Source organism: Salarias fasciatus, chromosome 9 (genome assembly GCF_902148845.1).
Source record: "Salarias fasciatus chromosome 9, fSalaFa1.1, whole genome shotgun sequence".
NCBI classification, from domain to species: Eukaryota; Metazoa; Chordata; class Actinopteri; order Blenniiformes; family Blenniidae; genus Salarias; species Salarias fasciatus.
In genome coordinates this window covers 12811614-12836893 of record NC_043753.1, presented here as the reverse complement: position 1 = coordinate 12836893, position 25280 = coordinate 12811614, and the positions used below count along the sequence as shown (strand labels likewise).

At 42.1% G+C, this 25280-nt stretch overlaps 2 protein-coding genes across 2 annotated transcripts; one reads left to right on the top strand and one right to left on the bottom strand.

The window, feature by feature from the left end:
* Positions 1 to 1774: 1774 nt before the first annotated feature.
* On the bottom strand, positions 1775 to 8432 carry ppp1r16a (protein phosphatase 1, regulatory subunit 16A). Its single transcript, XM_030100139.1, has 10 exons — positions 8055 to 8432; positions 6316 to 6386; positions 4823 to 4968; positions 4401 to 4504; positions 3850 to 3974; positions 3270 to 3395; positions 3112 to 3187; positions 2887 to 3016; positions 2613 to 2775; positions 1775 to 2524 (listed from the first exon to the last, which is right to left on the bottom strand). The coding sequence occupies exons 1-10, from the start codon at positions 8299 to 8301 to the stop codon at positions 2000 to 2002; spliced, it is 1713 nt and encodes a 570-aa protein (XP_029955999.1). The 5' UTR covers positions 8302 to 8432; the 3' UTR covers positions 1775 to 1999.
* A 14108-nt stretch (positions 8433 to 22540) lies between these two features.
* Positions 22541 to 24787, top strand: foxh1 (forkhead box H1). Its single transcript, XM_030100140.1, is given in 3 exon segments — positions 22541 to 23017; positions 23594 to 23698; positions 23828 to 24787. Coding segments are annotated over 3 exon segments (1542 nt in total).
* The last annotated feature ends 493 nt before the right edge of the window (positions 24788 to 25280 follow it).

Below are 25280 nucleotides of genomic sequence, written 5' to 3'. Positions count from 1 at the left end.
TTGCAACCTAAATAAAATATAATTTTTCAAAAAACTGTACACTTATGGACCAATGCACATGCTTACTGTATAAGTAACTCTTAAGAGTTACTAAGTCTGTGCTACTGTATGTTTAAGTTGGTCATGATGATGATACTTGAAGAGATCAATGTTTTCTCACATGGTACACTGTGTTAACATTTCAAGTACGAAACCCACAGCCTGGTTTATAACATACAAATACATAAAATCTTATGAAAACAAAACCTTGGTTTCTCTACAACCCCAAATATATATTTCCAATTAATGATTAATTCTAAATATGTATCTACATCCAAGTAGTAACTGCCGTTCTGATCTGTCATTATACATATATAATATACAAAAAGTAAAAAAAGCATTTGCATTAAAAGAAATACAAAAAAACCCTCTCTGTGAAAACATGTTTTTTTTATGGTATTGTTTTTCAGGGATCAGTAAAAATCACTAACAAAACTGAAATGCAATACAGAAATTGGAGTGCATTCACCATACAACAAATTCATATCAGGTCAGTCATTTAATCCCACCGCTCACTAAATTTACAAGCGGGAAGTTGTGCAAGCATTGCAACACCATATCAAATAAGCCACCTAATGAAGGCACCAGGTAATCCCACAAATAATCACATGACATTTTTTTTTTGCTTTGTTTGACAATAAAGGTAAATATCTTTGATCAATCTGATAAGACAAAAATATCCGAGTTATATTAATCCATGAAAAAGTACTCTCAGTGTTGGATAGAATAAATAATGCAGCTGCATTCGGAGTGTAGAAAAATAGAAATACTGACAGATAAATAGAGATCTGATAGTTTTGACAATAGGCTAATTTACTTTTGATTTAAATATCACAGACACTTGATTTACAAATTGCACTCATAAAAATATTAACATGTAGGCATCTTTGAGCACGGGAAAGTAATAAATCTTTTGGTTACAAAGTTTGCTCCAAAAAAAAAAAAAATTAAATAAACCAAGCAAAACAAGTCTTATTGTTACATGAATGTACCATAAAATCAGAATAACTGTTATATTACATGTTGTGAACTCTTTCAGGCAGAAAATGAATTCTTCTAGAGGTTGTGTTGCAAACGGGGGAAAAAAAAAAAAAAATCTGGCATAAGCTTCATGAACACTGGCCCGGGTTACCTGATCCCAGGGAGGAGCTGCTCCAGCGGGGAATGCAAGCAACATAACCCCAACATCACAAAAAGTTGGAGTGCTGAGATAAAGCTCGGCTTTAAAGTTCCCACGTCTCACTCTTATTAAGCAACTGCACGACGTGCTGGAAAAACCAGTCAGAGCCCCACCTTACAAACTGAGGGGCTTGTAGGGATCTGTTGGATAATCGTTGTGAATCATACCTGGATGCACATAATAATTAGACCTGTGGCGTTCATGTTCTGCCTGATGTGCGTGTGTGTGTGTGTGTGTGTGTACTGAGATCATCCTAGATGTGTGTCCTTCATTGCTGTAAATAAATCAGAAAAACAAAGCCTCATCCTCCGCTTCTAAATTAATCACTGTGATTAAATTCAATTTTGCCTTCAAGAATAACTGCATTGTCAGATTTTCAATCAAATATATTCAAACAAAAAGAGAAAAGTGAAGTGATAACAGGAGATCTTAGTCTTAGTGTCAGTTTGTTTCATATAATCATAAACACCCAACTCCCATCAAAATGTGCGGCCTCTAAAAAAATGCTTAGAAAAAAGAAATGTGATAACCTGTAGACTGAAATGTGTACTTTGATCTGGAAATAAAGAGATAAGCGGAGAGGAAACCAGCACACAGTTTGTGCTTCAGTTCATATGAACTACAGTGCAGATCAAACCAGAATTGGCATGATGTGGCCTTAACTCACTGTCTTCGTGATGTTTGCTTGTGTGTTTTGAAAGGCGTTTGCCACTTTGGGATGCAACTCGTCCAGTTTGTGCTTTCTGCAGGCAGCAGGGTTGTGCGAGTCTGATAGGTCGTCTACATGAGTCCGCAGCAAGGCTCCTTATTGTTGGACTGCTCCTCTTCAGGCTCTCGGAATTTCAGCAGTGGAGGATCTCCGCTGGCTGGCGTGAAGTACACCTGGCTGGGGGCGACCGCCTGCTCCACGGCGGACGTGGTTTGGATCTCCGGCTCAGGCGGAGCGGCCGTGTCCTCGGCGGCCGCGACGGCGACGGAGGGCTCCTCCTCTAAAGGAGCGGGCAGCGGTGGCGCAGGTGCAGGGTATTTATTGAGCTTCGCTGCTGCTCGCTGGCGTTTCAGGTCAGCCAGGGTGTGGTGTGACTTCTCCCGAGTCATGCTGTCGGCCCCCTCCCCCTCGGATCCCGCTGCGGGGCTGAGCTGGTAGGAAGCGCTGCGCTCCATGCGACCCCCGCCACTCCACTGCTCGCCGGGTACGGAGGACGCCAGGGACACCGAGGTCTCGCCGTTCTCGAGGCTGGACACTATTGTTCTGTCTGCAGCCTCCAGTTCCTCTAAACGAGACGCCGCTGTACCACCAGCAACCTGCAGGAGAAGGAGACCGGTTCATAACACACAGGCTGAATCAGCAAACTCAGGAGGAAAAACAGTTAAAAAAAGGGAGTTTAATCACCATAGTGGCGTGCTGGTGCAGCTCATTGTCAGTCTGTCTGTCCTCGTCATCGTCCTGCGGCTCAGGCTGCCGGCCTCGCTCCTGCCACACCATGGCCTCTTTGTGGTGCTCGCGGCGGTACAGGCTGGAGCGCTCATTGACACTGACGCGACGCACCACCTTGCTGTAAAGACAAACGGCAGACAGAGTGGAGGGAGGATACAGTCAAACATGACATTAATCCAGTGTTTGAAGACATATTTTCGCCCAGTGGCTCCTCTGGGCTCCTCCTCACCCTCTGCTCCCGGTACTGGACGCTCGTCTCTGCAGCGTGCCCTTCTGCCGGTCCTGGCTCTTCATGATGGCGTCATGTTTGTGCTTCAAGTCCAACAGTTTGGCTCTGACCTCCTCGTCCATGCACACATCTGAGCAGCCGCCAGGGACAAAAGTCAAGTCAATTAAATGCATTTCCTAGTTTTTAATGAGGTAGAGAAGACTGAAATCAACAGTCTTGTCTCACCTAGAGGTGTCTCCTCCAAAACAGACTTTGAGTTCAGACTGGCTCCGTGGCCCACCAGCAGTTCAACCATTTGAACCTATGATTTAAAACAACAATAAAAAAAAACATTGATGATTTTACATAAGAGACAAGTCTTTTGTAATCGCTGCAGTACTAACCTGTCCCCAGCAGGAGGCAGCATGTAGCGGCGTCCATCCATCAGAGTCCTTCGCCTCAACCTGAGCTCTGTTCTCTAGTAACAGCTCTGCTACAGACAGGTATCCATTGGCAGAGGCAATATGGAGCTGAGAAGAGTTCGACACACACAAAACATGAGTGAAGAATCAAGTCAGCAAAGTGGAGCATTTATCATGTTTTTGTAAAAATAAGGAGAACTTTGTATTTCTTAAAAAAAATAATAAAAAAAAATAAACTAGCGTTTTTTACTGTTGGATGCACGACACAATATTGTTAATATTTTCTCACTATCAGAACATTCAGGAGACCTAATGAAGATGTGAAACCCCTTTTAAACTGTGGAAATCACATTTATAATATGCTCCAAAATATCCACGCTGGCACCAGATTCAAGATGAAACATCTCAGGCCCTGTTCAGATTTTTTTTTATTGAGCGGGTGTTTTGTCTAGATAAAATCTTAAACAACCTTCCCTGTGTGAATACTCCTTAATAATACTCCTCAATTACCGTGTGCACACACTTTATTTTAATTTCATTTATACGTGGTGTTCTCCCTCACCAGCGTAGCTCCATTACTGTCCTGTGCGTTTAAGTCGCTCCCACTCTGGATCAGAGCCTGAACGTCAGCCAGCATTGCGGTCTCTTTAGCTCCCCTGCATTCATCTATACGGTCCTGAGTTATCCCTGCAAACACACAACGCCACAGGACAAAGGTTACGAGTGAGCAAACACACAGCCGGTGCCATGATGTATACATTTTGTTTGTTCTTTAGGTATTGACCATTAGTGGGTAGAAAGCAGTTGTAGGCCAGTTGATGACACTTTGGCTCAGTGGTTAGTGTTGTTACTAAAGTCTCGGTTGAAATGTCTCTGTTTTCATCTTGCTTTTTGAGCTGAAAGTGTAAATTTGTGAGTCCCATAACAGCACAGAACAAGCTGTAGCCAAAAGGGAATCACTTATGACAAAACAGATACGGAAGATGATGTGGAAACACTTGTTCTTTACATGTGACATGAAAGAAAAGTAAACTTTTTAAAACTTTCTTACTAAACCAAACACAATTTACATCATATGTCAGTAACAGATGAGACATGGTTCATCTTACTGACCCTGTTCAGCCATAGCCATCTCCAGCAGCTCCAGGGTGGCCTCATCCTCACAGAGGTCATAGGGCATGTTACAGTCTGCATTTACAGCCAGCAGGTCAGCCCCACTGAAAGCAAACATACGTACACCCAACTGAAAACAAGCACGCATTCATCCGTGTTTCCATATGCGAAGAGAACCTTGTTAAAATGACACACTTGCACACTCAAGACTTGCACTGCAGACATGTTTCCACCATGTTCATAAAAAGGTCTCGGTAATCTAAATAATAATATCCATTCTGCATGAAGGGAAAAATGAAGTAAAGTGTGTTATGCTGAAATTACGACAATGTTTTGTAAAATAACAAGCTTTATAAATCACTATTATTTAACATCCCTGCCCTTTGATAACATTTTACAACACATTTCAAAGGTCCGCTCACGCTTGAATCAGGAGCTGCACCAGTCCAGTGTGTCCACAGGTGGCAGCAGCATGCAGCGGTGTCCACAGCTCACTGTCACAGGCGTTCGCAGAGGCACCGGCATCAAGCAGGCACTGCACAATCTCCATAAAGTCATCGATGCAGCACTGGAAAGAGGGGAGCAATCACGTGTACATATGAGTAATAATCACAGATACGACACACAACAAGTATAGACAAACAATGCACAAGTAGATAGGATTAATAAACCGAGTTAAGGGGAAAAAAAAAGTCTGGCTCAACCCGCTGCTGTGCAAACACCAAGTTTTCCAAAGGCGAGAGCAGCAGCATCCACTTTAATAAAGAGTTCTCTGTGGCAACAACCACTCCTCTCATGAGCACAAATTAACTTAGTAGGAAAAATAAAAAGGACAGAAGGCAGGAAGAGCTGTCAGAAAAAGAAAATGTTTGTGTAATCATAATGGCAAATTTGGTGTTTTATGTTTGAGTCTTTTAAAATCTAAACCAACAAAACAAGGAACTTTTTCATGGTTCTAAATTTGTACTTATCTAGGAGAGGTATGTAAGCTTTGGAGAGCTGCCTTCACCCTTCTATTTTCTGACGCTCAAATTGCCATTTGGAGAGATATTACATGTGTAAACACACACAAGATAAGTTAAAGTCCAGACATAATAAAAACAAATAGTTGAAGCTGAGAATGTACTTGCAGGACACCGGAGGGTGACCTAGAAATCCTGAGGGGCAATCACACACTATTTGTATCACATTGTCTAATCTAAGGCAGCGCGTGTATCACCTCCTGGCAAGTGGCAGTGTTTATTCGCTGTCTAATTCAAGTTAAAGAGATCAAGTGGCTTTGAAAACAACTTTAAAAAATCAAACGTATGGACTCCCTCTCATATCTGAAGACGTACTGCAACTTCCAATACAAAACTAGATATTTGTAAAGACTGGAAATCTTGCAGAGTCATCGTTTTGACTACAAAACAGGTCTTCCCTGTAGTAGCACTTGTGAAATCATTTGAAATGTAAAACATGTGACTCCAACAGGGCTTTCAGTATGTCTTATTTATTGTGGGCTGGTAACAGAATGATGCAGTTTAGTCTGCTTCTGATTGGCTAACCACAAGTTTCGCACCGTAATACTAAGAAATTATTGCTCTATTCAGGTACATCCTTAACTCACCCAGCCTAGAAAAGATGAGTAAATGGAGCCGCAACCGAGGGAGCTACAGCACCCAGAGCTGAAAGCGTGGGTGGAGTTCATTTGCTTATATTGAATAAAATTTGAATCCAAGACAGAATACAGCGCTATTCTGAGATGACTGTGTTTGAGAAATACCATAAACAGAATGAAAGCATGATAGTTGAGCAGCAACAGCCCACAGCCATATCTTTAGCTTGGTTGTGTATTTCAGTCAACACGACTTGAGGCCAGTGACAGATCACGCATTGCCACTGCGCTGGTGACTTCCTCGATGAGTGTGTGTACCTGATGCAGGGCCGTCAGTCCATCCTCGTTGACTAGATCTGGGCTGACACCACTGTTGAGCAGCTGCCTCACTAGAAAAACAAGCACACACAGCGTTGTGACTCACTACCTGCACAGAATCTCATCCATATAAATATTAAAACACCTGGGACGCACCCTCGACATAAAGACAGCAAATGATATCAAATTCATGACTGCAACAATGACAGTGGACAATGAAAAGACTCTGAGCTATAAATAGCTGATCCTGCAGCTGAGAATACAATGACCAGCTTATTACAACTAAGCTGCGACAAATCCAGAATAAATTATTGATGCACTGCTTACAGACAATACTTGGGTTTTCCAGAGCCTCGTGAAATAATCTGCCTGTGTTTGAGGAAAATGAGCAAGCAACATAACTACAAGTAAGTTAGAAGAAGCAGTATTAGGAACCCAGGACAACACATTAAGCGCCAACTGATATATTTACATTTGATGCTCTCATCACCAGCAGCATAAGAGACTTGAAAGACTTACTGAAAATGTATGCTTCTAAAAAATGTATGATTCTAAATCTTCCATAGACTTACAACATCATCTGGCTAAAGATGGTGTCAATGTGCATCGTTCAACAAGTCAGTGCACTTTGCTCAAGGAGAAGCTGCATGGGACAGTGACGTAGAAAAAGTTTTTTTCTACACACACACACACACACACCACAAACAGTTGCTTGAGTTATGCAAAAACACATTTGGAAAAGCCAGCTTCATTTTGGAATAAGGTGCTGTGGATGAATGAAAGACTGATTAATTTGGTCATGAAAAGGGGCGTAATGGTGGTGAAAGAACACGGCATTCTGTGTGGCCAGATACTGGGAGTCTTGTTAAAGTTGAGGATGAATTACATGGATTACATTCAATATCATTAGATTCTTGAGAACAATGTTCAACAATCAGTCACACAGCTGAAGTTACGCTGGAGGTGAATATTTCAAGAAGACAACAACCCCAAGCAATGCTTTGGGTTGTTGTCATCTTATATATAAAAAAATATATTAAAATCTACACAGGCATTCACGTAGAGCAACACTGTTCTGTAATGGCTATCCCAGTACCCAGATTTGAATATCACTGAAAATCTGTGGAATGATTTGAAGAGGGCTGTTTATGTTCAGCCGCCATCAAACTTAACTGGAGACATTTTGGAGGAATGGTCCAAAATTCCTTCATCAAGAATCCAGACACTTACTGGATGCTGTAGGAAGTGTCTCGAGATTCTTATTTTTGCAAAAGGAGGCTCGATTAAATATCGATGTGCTTATTCTGTTTGAATTAACAAATTTATGCACCAATCTAATTATGTTTTGATGCAAATTTCACATTTTTTGTTGATCCAGTAAAACTCATTTCACAACTGAAATATTACTGTGTCCAACAGTTATCTGATAAATCCAAATGAAATTGTGAACCAAACACCTAATGAACTATAAATGAAAATTCCCAGGGTTGCCCAAACTTTTTTATGGGACTATATATATATCTTTTTTTCCTTTGGGTGACGAGCTGATCGGGTCGACTGTGGGTGAAAGCAGACAGTCTCACACATTCACACTTATGAGCAGATCAGTAATTGCAAATGTCACACAGAAAGATCCCCAAGCTTCTCCTGGACTTCAACAGGTAACTGATACATAAAAAAAACTGATACTGTGGCAAATAACACTTTCCAGGAAGACATGTTGGCATGTTTGTACCCACCCTCCTCCACGTCATTGCGGGCAGCTGCGTCCAGCAGGGTGATGGAGTTGGGGAATGTCACTTTGGAAGTGCGTGGCTTTTTCTTATCAGCTTTGGCCCTGGACCCTCGAGCCGCATCCTTCTCACTCTGCGCCCAGGCCTTCAGCTGCTGCGCCCGGCGCTTCTGAGCGTGCTTCAGCCGCTCTGTGGCGCTCAGACGCCCGACTGTCGCCATCTCGGCCAGCAGCTCGCTGTGATCCGCTGCCATGCTATCGAAATAAGAGCACCTCCTCCAGTGGCTTTGTATTTATATTCCCCTTAGTTTCACTTTGTTTGAGAAGGCACTAAATCATTGAGCGATCCAAGTTTCCAAATGTTTCATGTGCCTTGCTTTAACCCTTAGAAAAGAAACTCTGATCGTTCCAAACAGGCCTACATTACTGCCAACGGGAGAAAACGCAAGTCTGCAGAATCCTCCTAATGAAAAAAATATACATCCAAACTGAACAGAAGCAAAAGAAGAAAAAAAAAACCTTTGCTGTCCCGTTAGGTGACCGATATTTCCATGATTTCAGAGGAAAGAAAAAACACACAACTGATACAATGTCTCTTTCCCATCTTTCAAAGACTCTTATGGTGCCAGAGTGGAATGGCAGTAGAGCGGTGTCCAAAATGCAACAATCCAAACTGAAGACCTCAACCAGATGTCAGCGGCTGCATCCATTTCAGCTGCGGTAGCTCAGTGATCCACAGGAGGCGAAGACAGTCAAATGAAGAGGTCGAACTGCTTTCCAGGTTAGATTGTCTGTTTGAGTGTTAATCCATACTGGTGGTGATCGTGTAGAAGACTTAAAGCCAACCAAACGGTAAATATTTTAGAATTCATAACAGGAGGTGAGCAACAAATCCACCAATGACGACGAGACAAATCGCTCAGTGCCAACATGAAGAGGGGTCCGCAGGATTCAGGTAAGGCCGTCTTTGGTTATTTTGGCAGATTTTAAATATCCCTTGGTGGTAAATGGAGAACGTTTTCAATGTGTTGCTGTTTGGGGTGTTGTTGTTGTTGTTGTTGTTGTTGTTGATGGACTCTTTGATTAATCCTCAGAAGAATGGAGCTTGGAATGAAGGTTCCAGTGACTTGCTCTTCACCACCATAGCTTTAGGTCTGTAAACAGAGAAAAAGGAAACGTCAGTGCTGTGTTACAGTATAATGTGCGCGTGCTGCCCTCCTAATCCTGTTATCTTTAACCCCTGAGCTCCTTCCCCCTACTCCCTCCTCTCCCACTCCTCTCCCAGAGGAAACTTGAGATGGTGGGACGCTTTTCATGAATGATTGACACACCCTGCAGCCCGGCAGACACCGCTGATGTCGGGGTACCCACAGGGTGAAGCTGAGGGAGGGGTGACGATTAGACGTGGTCAGACAGCGGGCACGCTGCATGTTTCAGTGCAAGTTCGCACCCTGGCAACCTCGGTCGGCGAGATCGCTTCTCATTACGTTCCGTTAACTTCCAAGCCGAGTTACACGGCTAACACACACTTGGCTCTTTCCAGGCTGCTCATATATTATTTAGGCACGGGCCTGTGAGCGCTGAGAGGACAGTCGACTGGAGGCACTCAGTGAGATAGAGGGAGTGACTGACAAGACAGCAGCAGACCCAGGCCACAGTGTGTGGTGGATTTTCCTCCGTCTCTGACCAGACTGCATATCAATTTAAAAAAAAAAAAAGTTGTGTATGTGGTCGTCTATTCTCGATGCTGTTGCATGCTGGGGCAGCAGGCTGAACGTGAATGACATCAACAGGCTCAAGAAACTAATCGGAGAGGCTGACGACATGGTGGGGGTGGAGATGGGCTCAGTACAGGTGGTCTCAGAGACGAGGGCATGCTCCGAACCGAGGTCAGAGCTTTACCCGTTGTCACTACTGAAATATTATAAACAGTCACCTTCATCAGAACCTGACTGATATAAAAGTGGAACAGCAGCTTTTTAAAACCATGTGAAAGTTTTAGAATGTTCAATAACACACTTGTTCAATAACATGTTCACAGTGGACCTAGTTTTAATTTGGCACCTTATGACAGCTAAAATCCAGGCTCTAAAGCCAGCTTGCCGATGTGTTTCCTGACTACAGTCTGGTGGCTGAAGCGTGGAAGATTAAAATTGTCGAACTATCAGCATGTAATGATTAGCCATAAGCAGCTTGAGCTGCTGGAGCAGGCTGGCGGCCTTTAGACACTGAAGCATTTATGCGCAAGTTCCTGCAGTAGAGCCTTACCCTCTACCCTTTAAACATGTAAAATACATGAACAGCTGGTTTGCATAAAAGCGCCGCACTATTCTCATGACACACTCATATCTCTTGAAAAGCTGTGAAAAATAAAATCCCAAACCTTTCATCTCTGGAGTGAAAATTATGACTAAATCTGCATGACGGCACCCTTTGCATTAAACATTTTTCTAAATAACACATTCATGTGCTTCAAGGGCGTACTTTATTAAAAGAAGGTCATTCTGGATAACTAAAGCTCAGAGGTCTTCAGAGCTGGGGCCTCTTCTGTAGGGTCTAACCAGGCCAACTAAAAGCTTAGGTTAATACTTTTAGCCTTGAGGAGAGACTGACTTTTATCATTTGTTCCTGCTATGCATTCCTACTATTTTTAGGGTAAATAACCTCTCACCCTTTGTTGCAAGCCACAATGTAAGGATTTCCTTAGAATGAAGTAACAACTTAACACTTCCAAATCGACTGGCAGGTCACCACACGGAAAAGTCACTTAAACCAAACACACATAAACACAGACTTGGACTGTACAGATGTTGAACAAAAGCATAACAGGCCAACGATCACAGCACAACCTCAATAAATAATCTGGACAAGCAACACATTCTAAATATAAAGGTTCATATCAACACTGGAAAAAACAAAAAAGTGTCCAACTTTTTTTAATAAGGAACACTTACAACTTGTGATTTAGATTAATTCAGGTTTGGCCCAAGTTTCTCACCACAACCAAGAAATAAAAATGGGGACATGTTTGTGGCATTTTAAGAGGCTTTACGAGAAGAAAAGATTGGAGGAACAGGAAAAATCCCTGCAGGAACTTGACTGCTGCATTAGTGGGATAATTCCAGACACAATCTGAAAGATCAGTGGAATAAAGATTAAACTCTTAGTTTTGTGTGACTCAAATTAAAAATAATTTTCATTTAACCTATATATTTGGACTATGATTTATTATGTGTTGCCATTTTATTCTATGTCAAATACAGTGGTGTGGAAGACATTTCAGAAACATCTATTAATTTAATTATTTTTGAGCAATCTTTAACACTTGCACATTTTTAAATTGATGACCCAATTCAAAGGCCAAGGCCATTATGTTATACATAAACATGCATTTGTTTGTTCGGAGTAATAATGTTGTCTAGTATTATGAAAACAATTGCTTTATGTTTCTAGAAGAACATTTCAAAATATATTTTAGGAAATATTCCAACACTCGCAAAAGGCACAAAAACCCACAGGCCAAGATAAGTACAGCCATGAGAAGCATACGATGAATAATCTCACTCTAACGCAATGCATTTACAGACGCACGTGCACGCTCAGGACTTAGGATAATGTTTGCTGATTAGCTTTCTTGGCAGCGTGAGCCTAACAACTCAAATCTCAGCCAAAGCCAATCAGCACAGGGTATCAGGAGAATGAGTTGAGGCAGAAGAGCAGACAATATACTGTTGAGCTTGGCTAATCCAGGGACACAAACAAGAAAACATCATTCCCTGGCTGAATAGTGATGAGAATTGATAAGATTTTCACCATTCCAATTCAATTTTTGATTCTGCTTAATGATTCAGTGCTTTGTTGATTCTCATTTGGAAAATGCACGAGGAAACGTTGATTTAACGTCAACAGTTAGTAATAGCAGGTTTTACAATGAGGCAAATGGTACTAACAAGATAAGCTGTGTTAGATAGTTAGATACCTGCACAATAAACAGTAGAGGACATGCTAACACTGCAGCTGCTGGGTTGAGATTCAGTCTGGAGCAGATCGAAAACACGACACTCATATAAAGTTATCGCATGTTTTTTGTGCAAATGTTTCCTTATATTGGAAGTATTTCCTCCATTTGATGACATATCCACTTTACAAGTATTTCAAGTTGCCCTGTTATCTTTTCGCATGAAATGTAACCAAACTTTTGAGCGTCTTTGCCAATTAAGCGCCATGTTCCCTGCTGGTGAATGTCGCCATGTAACATTATTCGCTCCGACTGGAACAGACCGGAGAACTGTTTGCAAAACTGGCAAACGATTCCAAGGAAGTGAAACACTGGGAACCAGTTCTCAAGAAACAGTTTTCGATTCCCATCCCGATTCACTATCGAGGCTACACGGTGCTGCAGTGATACTGACTGCCAGGATCGATTTGACTTCCAAAGTTCAGTCACTTCGTATGACACTTCGGGGAAACATTACTCTCATTATCACCTGATTGTATCCAATGCATTGTCCAATGAGGCAATGATTAACTGCCACTGCAAAACCTTCTAAATTATCTCGGCTGAGAACACGTATGCCTCATCACCAACAGCAGTAATTTCACACAGATGGTAATTTATATGTGTGACAAATTCTGCACAGCATTATTTTCTGAGATATATCTTTCATTGCACTCATGGTGAAATGTACATAGGTTCTGCACAGCTGAGGAGCAGAAGCACACAGAAAAATATGCTTGGGAAATTCATGCGCCTCATACTAAGTATGCACATCGAGTGGAATTAATGGTAAAGCATATTGCACATGTCAGATATCAACAAAATAGCCTACTTTGTACATGTATTGTTGAAACTGTATTTCCTGAATTTACATTTCCTGTGTTCTTGTATGTAATATACTGCACAGTATGTGGAATAACGCAGTTTGAGTACCGAGTTACACATTACCTCCTGTCATTGTGAAGTTTATCTGAGATTTTACTTGCATGTGCGTGCCTCACACTGCTTAAGGAGTCTCAATGCACTTTGCACTGCTAATCATAATCACCAGTTCACTGGCTAGCATGGCCCATCAAGGAGGAGCTAGCAGCCACTCTTGGAAATAATTCAGGGTTCAGTGTCTCGCTCAAGGAGTTGGAACAAAAATATTAAGGTTATTGAAAATTTCTGATTTTCCTCATGTATGCACACTATGGACATTACAGGAACAAAATCAAACCACCTTATGGCACCGAGGGTCACAGATACCTGCAACTGATCCCAACTGACAATGGGAGAAGGCGGGGCACAGCCTTGACAGATTGGCAATCCATCACACAGCAAAGACAAACAGTAACACATTTACACAAAGAGGCAGTTTATAATCATAAATTAGTCTCAACTGCATGTTTTTTGGAGAAACTCTGCACATGCACAGTGACATGCAAACTCTGCGCAGAACTCAAACTAAAGACACTCTCCATGTGAGCTGCGAGCACTACCCACTGCACAGAGGACACAAAATGATTACAGTTTTTAAGACCGCAACTCAAACAAATATGCTCTATAAATGGCACCATGCAGAGCAGAGCTCCCTGAATGAATTGGTGGTAACAAGGCAAGTTGAGCATTTTAATTTCTCTCTAACTTGCCGGCTCACAGTTCACACCAACACTGAGCTCAGGATTCTTGCACAGTCCATGTGTGCATCAGTCACCGCTCCTCCCGCCTCTTTGTGTAAACCAGTACTGTGCAGAAAGTCAAGAGTGGCCAAGATTCTGTTGTTGGTAAAAGTTTACTTTGCCTTGACTATAGCCTCTCTGTTCAGTATTTGCTTTAGAGCGCTCAAGTGGAGACAGCTGTGAAAGTCGCCTTGAGGATAGTAGTTTAGGACCAAGGAAAAACAGAATGTGTAGTGTAGCCACAAAGAAATTTCTTTTTTTTATAAATTACAGGTCCTGGCAGGGTGAGACTCCAATGTTGGCCACACAGGCAAACAGCTGATTCAGTAACCAGCAGTGACCTCATGTTTAGTAGTTATTTTTTCCAGGATGGGAAAACTACTAATCTCCTCTTTAAATATGCTTTTCCAACCGATTCTACAAACTAAAACACTACAACCGACAGCACCAACAGAAACAAACATGTCTCAAATGATCCTGAAGAAAACCAACCAGCCTGACATATATCGACGTACTAATACATAAAACAATACAGTTGAGGCGAAAGCAATTCAATAGAAATATATGAGAAATCATTATTTCTCTGTAGTCTTACCTGTGTGTCCTGTTAACATTTGAGAGCTTGTGGCCTCCTGTCAATGCTGCAGCTCCATAAACTTGCTTTTTATTAGCTGTTCCTTTACCCTCAGATGCATTAAACCCCTTCTCAAATGGAGAACAAGGAATTTGTCAGTTATGAGACTGTAAAAAAAAGCTTGTGATCCTCTGAGTCAGACATCCCAGACAGACGAGGAAATACAAGGTGAGATTACTGATACTCTCCAAGCTCTTGCAAATCGGACACACAGAAGTAAAACCAATATTTTCTGCATTTGGGGAAAAAAAAGTACCTGCGGACTTCTTTTCCGTGCAGTGACGTGACAGGAAGGGCAGTCTTCAACTGCTGAGGAACACAAACTTTCATTCAACAGCAGGAATGAATAGAGTACTATGAACACACACACATGAAATGGGTGGCACCTAAGCATAACAACTTGTGACTGAACGTATAACTACACAAAAGAGAATACACTGAACTTCACAGCTCAAACTTGATGCTGGAAACAGCGCCAGACAGCAGTTGCATGCAGCCACCGGCACAGTGAGCGATTTTTATTTTGACACGCAGTACGTTCCAGAAGCATTCAGTGAAACAAACAATGCTGAGTTGATGTGACTTGATGCTTCAGGAATGATCCTGACTGTACTTTGAAACCCTGCCAAGTGACCAACACGGCCTGCCAAATGGTCAGGTCGCTTGTCAGTGATTCCCAACCTAGGGTCCAGGACCCAAACTGAAAGGCTGGCAGATATCGTTTGTGTGTGTGTGTGTGTGTGTGTGTGTGTGTGTGTGTGTGTGTGTGTGTGTGTGTGTGTGTGGGGGGGGGGGGGGGGGGGGGGGGGGGGGGCTTCGGCTGCTCTAAATGCTGTCCAAGTTAGTTCTGCACATCTCAAAGTAAACCATAAAAAAGGGGTGTTACCTCCAGCTCTTAGAGGGCCTGGTTTTGTGTTGCAGTGATGACAAACTCATCAAACTCGGATGTCTTGAAGAAGGAAGACATTACAAACATGAAGGACTTCCTGGATCAGGATTGCTCACCCCTGTTCAAGAATCTAAAACAGACCTGGGAAACTGCACATTGCTTTTTTTTTTTTTTTGACTTCAGCTTTGGCTTGTGTGTGAGCTTCACTATGTTTTGTTGATTCAGGGACTGAAGAGGGCTGCACTCCTTTGTCGAAGCAATCAGAGGGAAACCACTGGTTCAAGTTGATGAGCAATTTATGATTACATTGGCTGTCGGTGAACTGAAAAGTGGCTGGTTTTCTGTGCTTCAATCACAGTAAATTAAACACATTCTGGTGATGGTTTGTAGACCAGACAAACCAAGACATAAACAGGGCTTAGTTTGAATCATTAAATGTATGTTAGTGAGCCTTAGAGGGAATAAACGTAGACACAGGCCTTTAGGGAAGACCTGAAGGAGAGTGGCTACAAAAGAGAGAGAGAGGAGGATCTGCAATAAGCCTTATCATGTGTAAAGGTTCGAGTTGCTCCATGTAATCACCTAGAAATCTCAATAATTCTGCAAAGCAGCCAAGAGCAGAGCAAGAGAGAGAGAGAGAGACAGAGAGAGAGACAGAGAGAGACAGAGAGAGACAGAGAGAGACAGAGAGAGAGACAGAGAGAGACAGAGAGAGACAGAGAGAGACAGAGAGAGACAGAGAGAGACAGAGACACAGAGAGAGACACAGAGAGAGAGAGTTGGTGTCATGACAAAAATATACAAAGAGCTACTGCTCCTTCTGGAAGACAGGATATGGAGTGGGAAGAAGGATGTGGAGGGAAGAATGTGAAGGAGATAGAGTAGAATTTGAGGGGGAGGAAGGACGGCGAGGAAACAAACAAGCAGGAAGCAGGATTGTGTCAAACAGGCACAGCGGTAAAAGGAAACAAGGATCCTTAACCAGAGCTCACAGAAAAAGATGTATGTGACAGCTTCCAGCAGTGTCTCACATTTAAAAGCACAGAAATGTTGGTAAAGAAATGCTTCAGCAAGAGGGGGGAAATATCAGGAGGTTTAAGCACTTTGTGTGCAAAAAAAGAAAACACGGTAAGTTCAGCTTGAATGATCTGGTTTCTTGAAATTCGCTTATTGTTTGTAGTATCTACAAATGTGATATTCACAATTTACATCCAAACAATAACATTTCAAATCCCCTATGAACTTTAAGGCAATGTGGACAAAAAGCTCCGTAAAGCCAATACTTCTATTTTTCCAGGATGACTTTAACTTTCAGTATTTAGCAGACAAAGTCACTGTGTGTTTTTGATGCCACTGGAAGGCTGTTGTTCCAAACGTGTGACCAACTCGTGAATCTGTGATTGTGTCTAGTGTGTGATGTGCGTACTGAGGAACTCGACACGGATATATGGATGGTATTTCTCTACTTTATAATAGTATTTGTATTCTCATCATGAACGGCTTGTGAGTTATCGCCATGTCATGGCAGACCCTGTTCTGTCATATCCTGCCAGTGGCGACAGGATATGAATTAATCTTATTCTGGTCTCAAACCTCAAGGCATCCACTTTGTGTTTAGTTACTGATACTACAGATACAATGGCAAAACCAGCTGCTGAATAATCTGTATCATAAGACAAGCTAATTATTTCAGCCACACAGGGGACCTTTAGACATACAATATGGCATTTAAAATGATCAGTAGCACTTTATCTGTTACACAGATAAACCTACATTTCATGTCTAATATATCTCTTTCAAATGCAATAAATCTGCCATGAGGCTGAGGAGAATTTTAATCTAAGGCAATAATGGTTAAACACCGATACAGAGGATAGTGAGCTATGCAGTCTCCTTCTAAGGTAATAGTTTTATTAAAAACTTTATTTTTGTCAACAATCCCCATTAGAAATGAAAGCAGTCACATAATGAATGGGACCTTGTGGACATTGAACTATGAGCTGCAGTCAGTCATATAAATGTGTTTTGCAGCACATGCAGCCAAATGTGACTGAATATTTCACCTCACAAGACAAGGTTCACTAGAAAACACTCTTAGCATGGTCGCTTTGACAGGCTAGAAGTGTCATTAAATAGCAGTAAAATAAACTTTAACAGGTCGGCTGCAGGAGATTAGCTAGCCTACCCAGCGGTCCTGGGGCTCAACAGGTGGTTAGTTTGACAGGTGGGTAAGCAGCTCGTTTAAGCTACCTGACTTCATTCATCGCTCTCAGGACGGGATAAAGCTAAAAGGCTGGCGAGTTTATCCCAACTTGGCGACAACCGCCGGTTTAAAATGGGAGGAAACACCTGCGGAGCGGCTGCCATTGAAGCGGTGCTAACATTACCTTTAGCCTCAGGTTAGCTTTCAGTCGTCAGGGCTGCACGCGCTGATTAAAAGAAGGAGCTGGAAATTAAAGCGACCCAACTCAGTCCGAGCGAACCGGGACGATCCAACCGAGCGCAGCGCGGTGAGGCGAGAGGAAACGGCGGGGCGACAAGTTACCTGCTGGCCGTGCCGTCAGCTCCAGGTCCCCTGAAGGTCTGCCGTGAAACTGAATGAGGCTCCTACTCCGGCTGTGGTCCGTCCTCCGGGGAAATGCTTCACCATAACAACCGGACCCGCGCCCTCTCCTCCCTTCAGATGGGCTCCGCTAGGGGGCGCCAAAGCACAGTCCCCGAAAGCGTCTTCCACTTCCAGAGGAAATTATTTCATTTTTTTTAATCTAATAATTGGTGAACACAAGATTTTTTAAAAAGACGTCTTTTTTTTTTTTTTTTTTTTTTTTTTGGGGGGGGGGGGGTAATTTAATGATATTTTACTGTCCAGATTTATTTTAAAATTTTAAAATGTTTAAAATTTAAATAAATATTTCATCCTCCTCCTGCAATTTTGCATTTAATTAGATCTAATAGTTAGATGAGCTAAACTTATTATTATTATTATTATTATTATTATTATTATTATTATTATTATTAATTTTGAGAAAGGAGTTGCATTGTGGTGAATTGGTTTGCACTCTAGACTCACAGGAAAAAGTGTTTTTTACAATTCCCTCCCACAGTCCTATCGATTGAGAGACAACATAAGAAATGGGAATAAAGATAGGTGCAAATACAATACCCAAAGTTAAATAAAAAGCAACAGATATCTACATACACGTCATTTAATTATTCAGGCCTGCAAAAAATTAGGAACAGATAAAAACGCAGGACACTAAGCACAAAATTACTGATAAGTAACAAAGCTTTTCTAATTATCTTTATATTGATAATGATGGACAAGGTACCTTTTGTTACTTTGATTTCCTGTCAAATTGACATAATCAGATACCAATAAACGGGTCATTTTCTCGTTTTTTCGTTTTTGCCCAAAAATGATGTCCATAAAAGTATTCTAACACATTAAAATACAAGGTGAATTTTGAATGAAGGTCAAACAAGAAAAAAATTTAATAAATCACTTCATCATTAATAATCCCAACAGATAGCAAACAATACAAACCACAACAAAAAGGCCAGTGTTTACTGAACAACAAAGTTGGTTGCAAAGATTTTTCAGGAATATTTTACCACTTTTAATCTGTCACAACCAACTGTTCACCACATCTCTTTTTTATTGTTGTCCATCAGTTCATATATAATCTGAAGGCTGCTTCCAAAAACACAACAAACCTTTTGCAAAGCTCATCTCACTTCACATTGTTCTTTCAACATCACATATTGGTTTCTCTTTGCTCATCAGATTTCAGTACATATACATTCTTTGGATTTGATATGAAACAATACACATGCTTGTTGTGTATTTCTGCAATAACACTTTCATATAATCATATCTATACATCACATCTAATAACAGATTGAATTCACACCACAAGAAATGCAGTTCTGAAGTCAAAACAGGGTTCAACACAATACTTGATGCGATGGGCTGTGAGTCTATATTTAAGAAAATCAAACTAAAGACTGAACTATAAAAAGGACTTAAAGAAAACAATCCAAGCTTTGTGCATTTTATTTGTTAAAAATCTCATTTTTCTGTACAAACCAGATCTGGTTAATTGGTGTAACACATACAAGGAAACAACTAATTATGGTCTGGTCCTTCCGATAACAGAACATTAAGGCAGTGCTGGTGGTGGTTTCTCAAATCAGTGACAGAATCTGAGGTATAAAGAAAAACACATCTCAGCTATTAGAGGCGACAATCCGGTTCTGTGGTTTTCTTCACTCTTAAGGAAGCTTGTCGTGTTTCACGCAAATTCAACACAAATTATTACACTTCGTACTGACCTCTTTTAATGCTAATGTGCAGGTTTCTTGACCTGTGCACACAACAATTAATCAACCCACAATATCTAAAACCATAAATAGAAATATTTTCAGATCATTTAAGAGGATGCAGCTTGTGGGTTTTTTTTTTTACCTTCATAGAGATAATTTCTATAGCTGCCCTACTATAGCCAGATCTGAAATATATTACTTTAGTTGCTGCATGTTGTAACACGTTCAACCAATCTGATTGCACTGTGTTACTTTAATCTTTTAGATTTTTTTTGTATTCCACCATGCTGTACAGATTATATATAGATGTTAACCATCCCACAATTAAATATCAATTAATCAAAGCTGACTGACCACACTGTTGGATGATTGTAAAATAGCTCAGCACAAAACACTCCTGGCAGCTTCAGAATTGGCTGCTAATTCCTGAAAACGGGCAGACAAGCCACAATCCTGTGATCTGCAAACCCTGCTGTGACCATGCTGTGATACTCTACAGAGACATGAAAGGAAAACAGCTTGGAGCAAAACCTGCTCTTCCTATTTGTTCAGTGCTGTAAATAGATGCTGTATTACTGCATTAGTGCATGTGCATCAACACGTTACTTGAAAGTTAGAATTGGTTGACAATTGTTATCTAAATTTGCAGGACCCTTTATGTCTATTCATACAATAAACAATCGAATCAATGTCTTTCATTATTGTAAAAGATGACCAAAAATCAAAAAGAAAATTCTTGTATCATTAGAGCTGTGACAAGACTATTGACAATTCTTCCACTTTATATCACAGAAGCAAACCTTTATTCCACCTTCATCCAATCATTAGGATATATCACAGGACAGCTTAGTGAGGATTTGTCCACACACAATCAGCCTATGTGAAGTTCCTGATCCCCGACGCCATCCCATTCATGCAGCTTCCCATTGTTTTCAGGTCTCCTTCACTAATCCATTCAAAACCTATTAAGTGGCACTCCAGCAGACAGGAAGACACAGATTGACCATTTCTATTGGAATCACTGTGCTTGGAAACAAATGCCACGTTATGAGGAGTAAGGCAAATGCGGGTCTAAACATAATGCATAAAGAGCAATGTGTAAATATTCCACTTTTCAAATAAAAGTAAAATAAACTTTTGTCACTACAGTGTCTGAATCCCAGTTTGACAAGTTAATCTTCCCAGTGAGGTTTTATTGGAACCACTAGAGGGGGCAGACTGTCAGGAACAGGAAAGGAAGAGAATCAATGACAGAAACAGCAGCAGGTGAGTTCAAGAGACATGCTGGCAACGTTTGAATGAGGAAGTAAATACGAAAATAACTGCCTGTACATAAATGTGGTAAGAATTTTTCCACACGTGCCATATTACTTGTTGACTGCATCATGGAAAAAAAAAACATGTTCCACAGTTTTTGATTTGAATTGTCCATTTTTGGTGTTATGTGGAAACAAAACAAACAACAACAACAAAAAAAAACCCACTAGTAGCACTGAAAAGGAAAGGTAAATGAATTAACAAAAGGAATAAGACCAAAAACGTACCTTGGTCATATGACCTGTTTGTTATTTTCTTCCTGTAACTTCCCTTGTAAGCAAACACTTGAGCTGTTTCATTATCTCATCTGGTGTGAAAAAGGTCGACTAAGATGACACATTAAAGCCTGAAGCCCGAGTTAAACCTACAAAATCCAAGAAAATGTTGATTCTTGGAAGCTTTTTTTTTTTTTTTTTTTTTTTTTTGCTTTAGTTGATTTCGAAGTAGCTCTGTTTCCAGCACCTAGAGGCGAAACATGATCGCTCATGTTTGAGGTGTGAATATCCTGCCCACTTATAACACTTACCGGCTTGGAAGCGCCAGAAAACCCGCAAATGGTGTTGGATGCTCCCTGGTATTTGTTCACATGCAAAGCAGTCCCTACGGGAAGGAACGGTCTCCAGCTTGCCTGTGGGGGTCCTTCTAATCCAACTTGTTTTCACTGTCTTGCTGGGAGGCAAGACTATGCACATTAGCACTACATTAAGTTGAACAAAAGAGATACATTCCCGAAACTCAGCCTTTCGACGCTGAATGGCATAATGTCACCCCAGCGCGCAACACCTTGCAAAACCAAATCACGTATTTTTTTTTAAATGTCATTTCCACAACATATGATCTACTAAATTTATATTTTCCAAATCTGAGATGGAATTTATAAGGTCTGAGGCAGGATAAATATGCATCAGTTGCGTAAAACTGCATGTTCACACACAATTCCAGTAACTCGAGAATAATCTGATTCATTAAATTTGTTGTTTTCGACACGACATTTCACAAACTGTCGAAATTCTACCACTTTTATGTTTTGTATATTAGCCAGTCTTTATGTATATTGAACATCAAAAATTGTTGATTGTAAGTTCAGTCAAAAGTTCCCACTCCTTCACACACAGCGCACCTCCCCCACGACGTTTCAATTAGGTTTGCCAGTCTCAGATTAGGTATTTCATGTTAAATAAACCTAATATCTTCTAATACCATAATGTAAACCATCATTTAAAAAAAGTCAAATAGTGCCGAATGCAATTTGATTTTACTATCCATTCAAGAACAGTTGCTTTAAAGTGCGTAAATCCTCTCAGCTCTTGTTTTCAAAGCATTTTCAGATACGCTCGTGTTATTCTGAAGTGTTGCTATTATCGTGAGTAATTTATTGGTTTGCAGGCTGTTTCTCTGCAGTCATATGGTAATCAATCCCACCCTCGCCCCCCGGGGCGAAAAGGCGATCTGCTCACAGATAACACCTCATTCCTGCCTCGATTACGCAGCGGGTTTTACATGAAACTGTTAATTGTTTGCTCTTCAAATAGTGAGGCTGGAGCCAGCGGTCTGCTGGAAGTTAAAGACCAACTCTTTCACTTCCCTCCCCCCCTTTCGGTGCTTCTGGAAGACCCTTCGGGCAGATCGTACATCCACCCCACCTCCTCCTCCTCCTCCTCGGATGATCAACATGACAAAGCGTCGGCCGGAGTGAAGCATCTTGATACCACCCGCTTTGCTCCTCCTCGGAGAACATCACAACCATCAACTTGACTTCCAACAGCGATGCGCGGCAGAGCAGTCATCTCAGCGGCGTAGCGCGCAGCCATCACCAGCCCCGCATCGGCCGCTCCATCCGGCTCGGATGGCCCCTCAGCAGCTGCCGCGCGCGGAGAAGCTCTCGGAGCGCATGGACGACATCCGCGGAGGCGCAGGGTACGTGGCCAGCGCCACCTCACCTGGGCCTCCACGCCCGAATGGAGACGATCCCTGCCTTAAACAGGAGCCGATACGCCGGGGCATTTGCAACAGCCGGTCGGGGAAAAGTGACTCCGGTGGTGGAAAGAAGAAAAACTACCAGCGGTATCCAAAGCCGCCCTACTCCTATCTCGCAATGATCGCAATGGTCATCCAAAGGTCTCCCCAGAAAAGGCTAACATTATCTGAGGTAAGGTAATTCTGAAATCACGTTGTTAGTGTACGGGCATGTGGACTGATTTATGTCATCATCAACTAAAAGTAACGTTTTGCCTTTACGCACGACAAATGCTGAAGATCCCCACGTTTTCTATAAACTTTATTTAATCTGTACAACTATATTTTCCTAATGTCAAGCAAAATAGTGTAATCCTGAACCTTTTGCATGAAAAGCATGCTCTGCATTCCTTTAAAGTTCATTATATAGCACTTAACAGTCACTTTTTGCAACCCTTGGGTGACCACTGCTCTGCCATTCTTGGCTTTGTTTGATAAGGCTGCAGTGAAACCAGACCCTGGTCTGTATCAGGAGCAGTGATAAGATACAGTATGTACTGGAATAACGTTTCATTTGGCTTCTCAATGGGAATGCTGCTATGTTGCAACCTGGGAATGTTTTGGTATGGATGTAGGATTTATTCTGTGGATGTGGAAATCCGCGGGTCTGTTTTAATGTATATTAAAGCGTGAAACTCTTAAAATCACTGAATTTAGTCAGCAAAATGTGTGGATTGCACTAATCTATACATATTTGCTTTATTTCTAGATCCTCAAGGAGATCAGTACCCTTTTCCCATTTTTTGAAGGAAATTACAAAGGCTGGAGGGATTCTGTGAGGCACAACCTCTCCTCGTACGACTGCTTTGTTAAGGTTTGTGTGGTGAAACTGTGAAATATTTAAACTCCAAATTGTATTTTTAACCTCCGTGAATCTTTATGTTTGTAAGCTGTTACTGGTGTTGTGACCTTGTTTTGAAGTTGTGCCCCCATCTCTTTATAGGTGCTAAAGGATCCGGGTAAACCTCAGGGCAAAGGTAATTTCTGGGCGGTGGAGCTGAGCCGCGTCCCTCTGGAGCTCCTCAAGAGGCAGAACACTGCTGTTTCCCGTCGGGATGAGGCCATCTTTGCCCAGGATCTGGCTCCGTACATCATGCAAGGACACAAGCTGGAGCCACAGCTGCCCCATGATCCCATGGCCTTCCACCCGCCGGAGTCTTCTGGAAACCCTTCCCCAATGCAGGAAGACCCAGCCCAACCTAAGCTGGACTCATCCTTCGCCATCGAGTCTCTGCTGCACAGTCTGCAGCCGGCCACTGCGTCTGAGGACGTGGACATGGCGAGCAGGAACTGCAGACTTGAGGCGGAGCCCGCCCAGCCCTCGCCGTCCCTGAGAGCGTGCTACGCCTCATCTGGCCACAGCGCCTCTGCCAGCTCCGCGAGCCCAGCTTCATCCTCTTCCTCTGACGAGGAGTGGAAAGCTAAATCCCTGCCCGGAAAGCGCGTTTCTCCCGACGGCGAAGCCCGGCCGGGCGGTTATGAAGATTACATGCAGCCGCTGCACAAATCGGCCAGACGGGAGGCACCTGCGCCCCCTTGGGAGCTCCCGACCTCCTACGCGAAATATGTCCCACCCAACGCCGTCGCCCCACCCAGCATGCGGTTCGGCGGGGGCCCCTTAATGGCGCTGCACGGCGGACTTCCCCTTTACGGGTACGGCAGGTCCCCTGTCACGTCCGGTCACTTTATAGGCCACGGCTATTGGCCCATCTTCCCCAGCAGGCAGGTTGCGGTTCAGGGGCCTCCTCTCCTCATGGACCTCGACAACATGCTGCAATCCGTACCTCCCAATAAGAGCGTCTTCGACGCTTTGGCGCCGGCCAGTCAGAGCTCGTATCATCCACCGGCCGGTCAGTACGCCTTTCAGAACGGGGCTCCTCTGAATAAATACCATCAGTACTGATAAACATCTGTGGAAACATTGTTTACTGTAAACAAAAACAAAGCTGTATCAATTACAAATTCAGGGTTATTAATGTTTTTTTTTGTTTTTTTTAAGAAATGCGTTCTGTCTATCATAAAATTGTGGACTATTACATAATTTCATTGGAGCACACTACCTCAAATACTATGCGACTAATCGAATATCTACCTCAGCCTTCTAATGGAATTGTGTGTATATCCACAATCTCTTTGCACTGTCAGTGCTGTTTGCACTGTTTTTTTTTAATTGACATGAATGTGTTTTATCTTACAAGTGCTTTTGAATGTTTTCTACCTGCTGCGACCGTTGAATGTATTTTTTGTGTAACTGTGTGTGACCAGCCCCTGCGATGATTCACAGTCAATCTAAGCTTCAGTATTAAGTGCCAAGTGTTTTACTTGAAGGTATATAGGAGGCAATATTTTAGGGAAAGAGAAAAAAAAAATCCAATATTTTGATTTTGTGAAGAGAT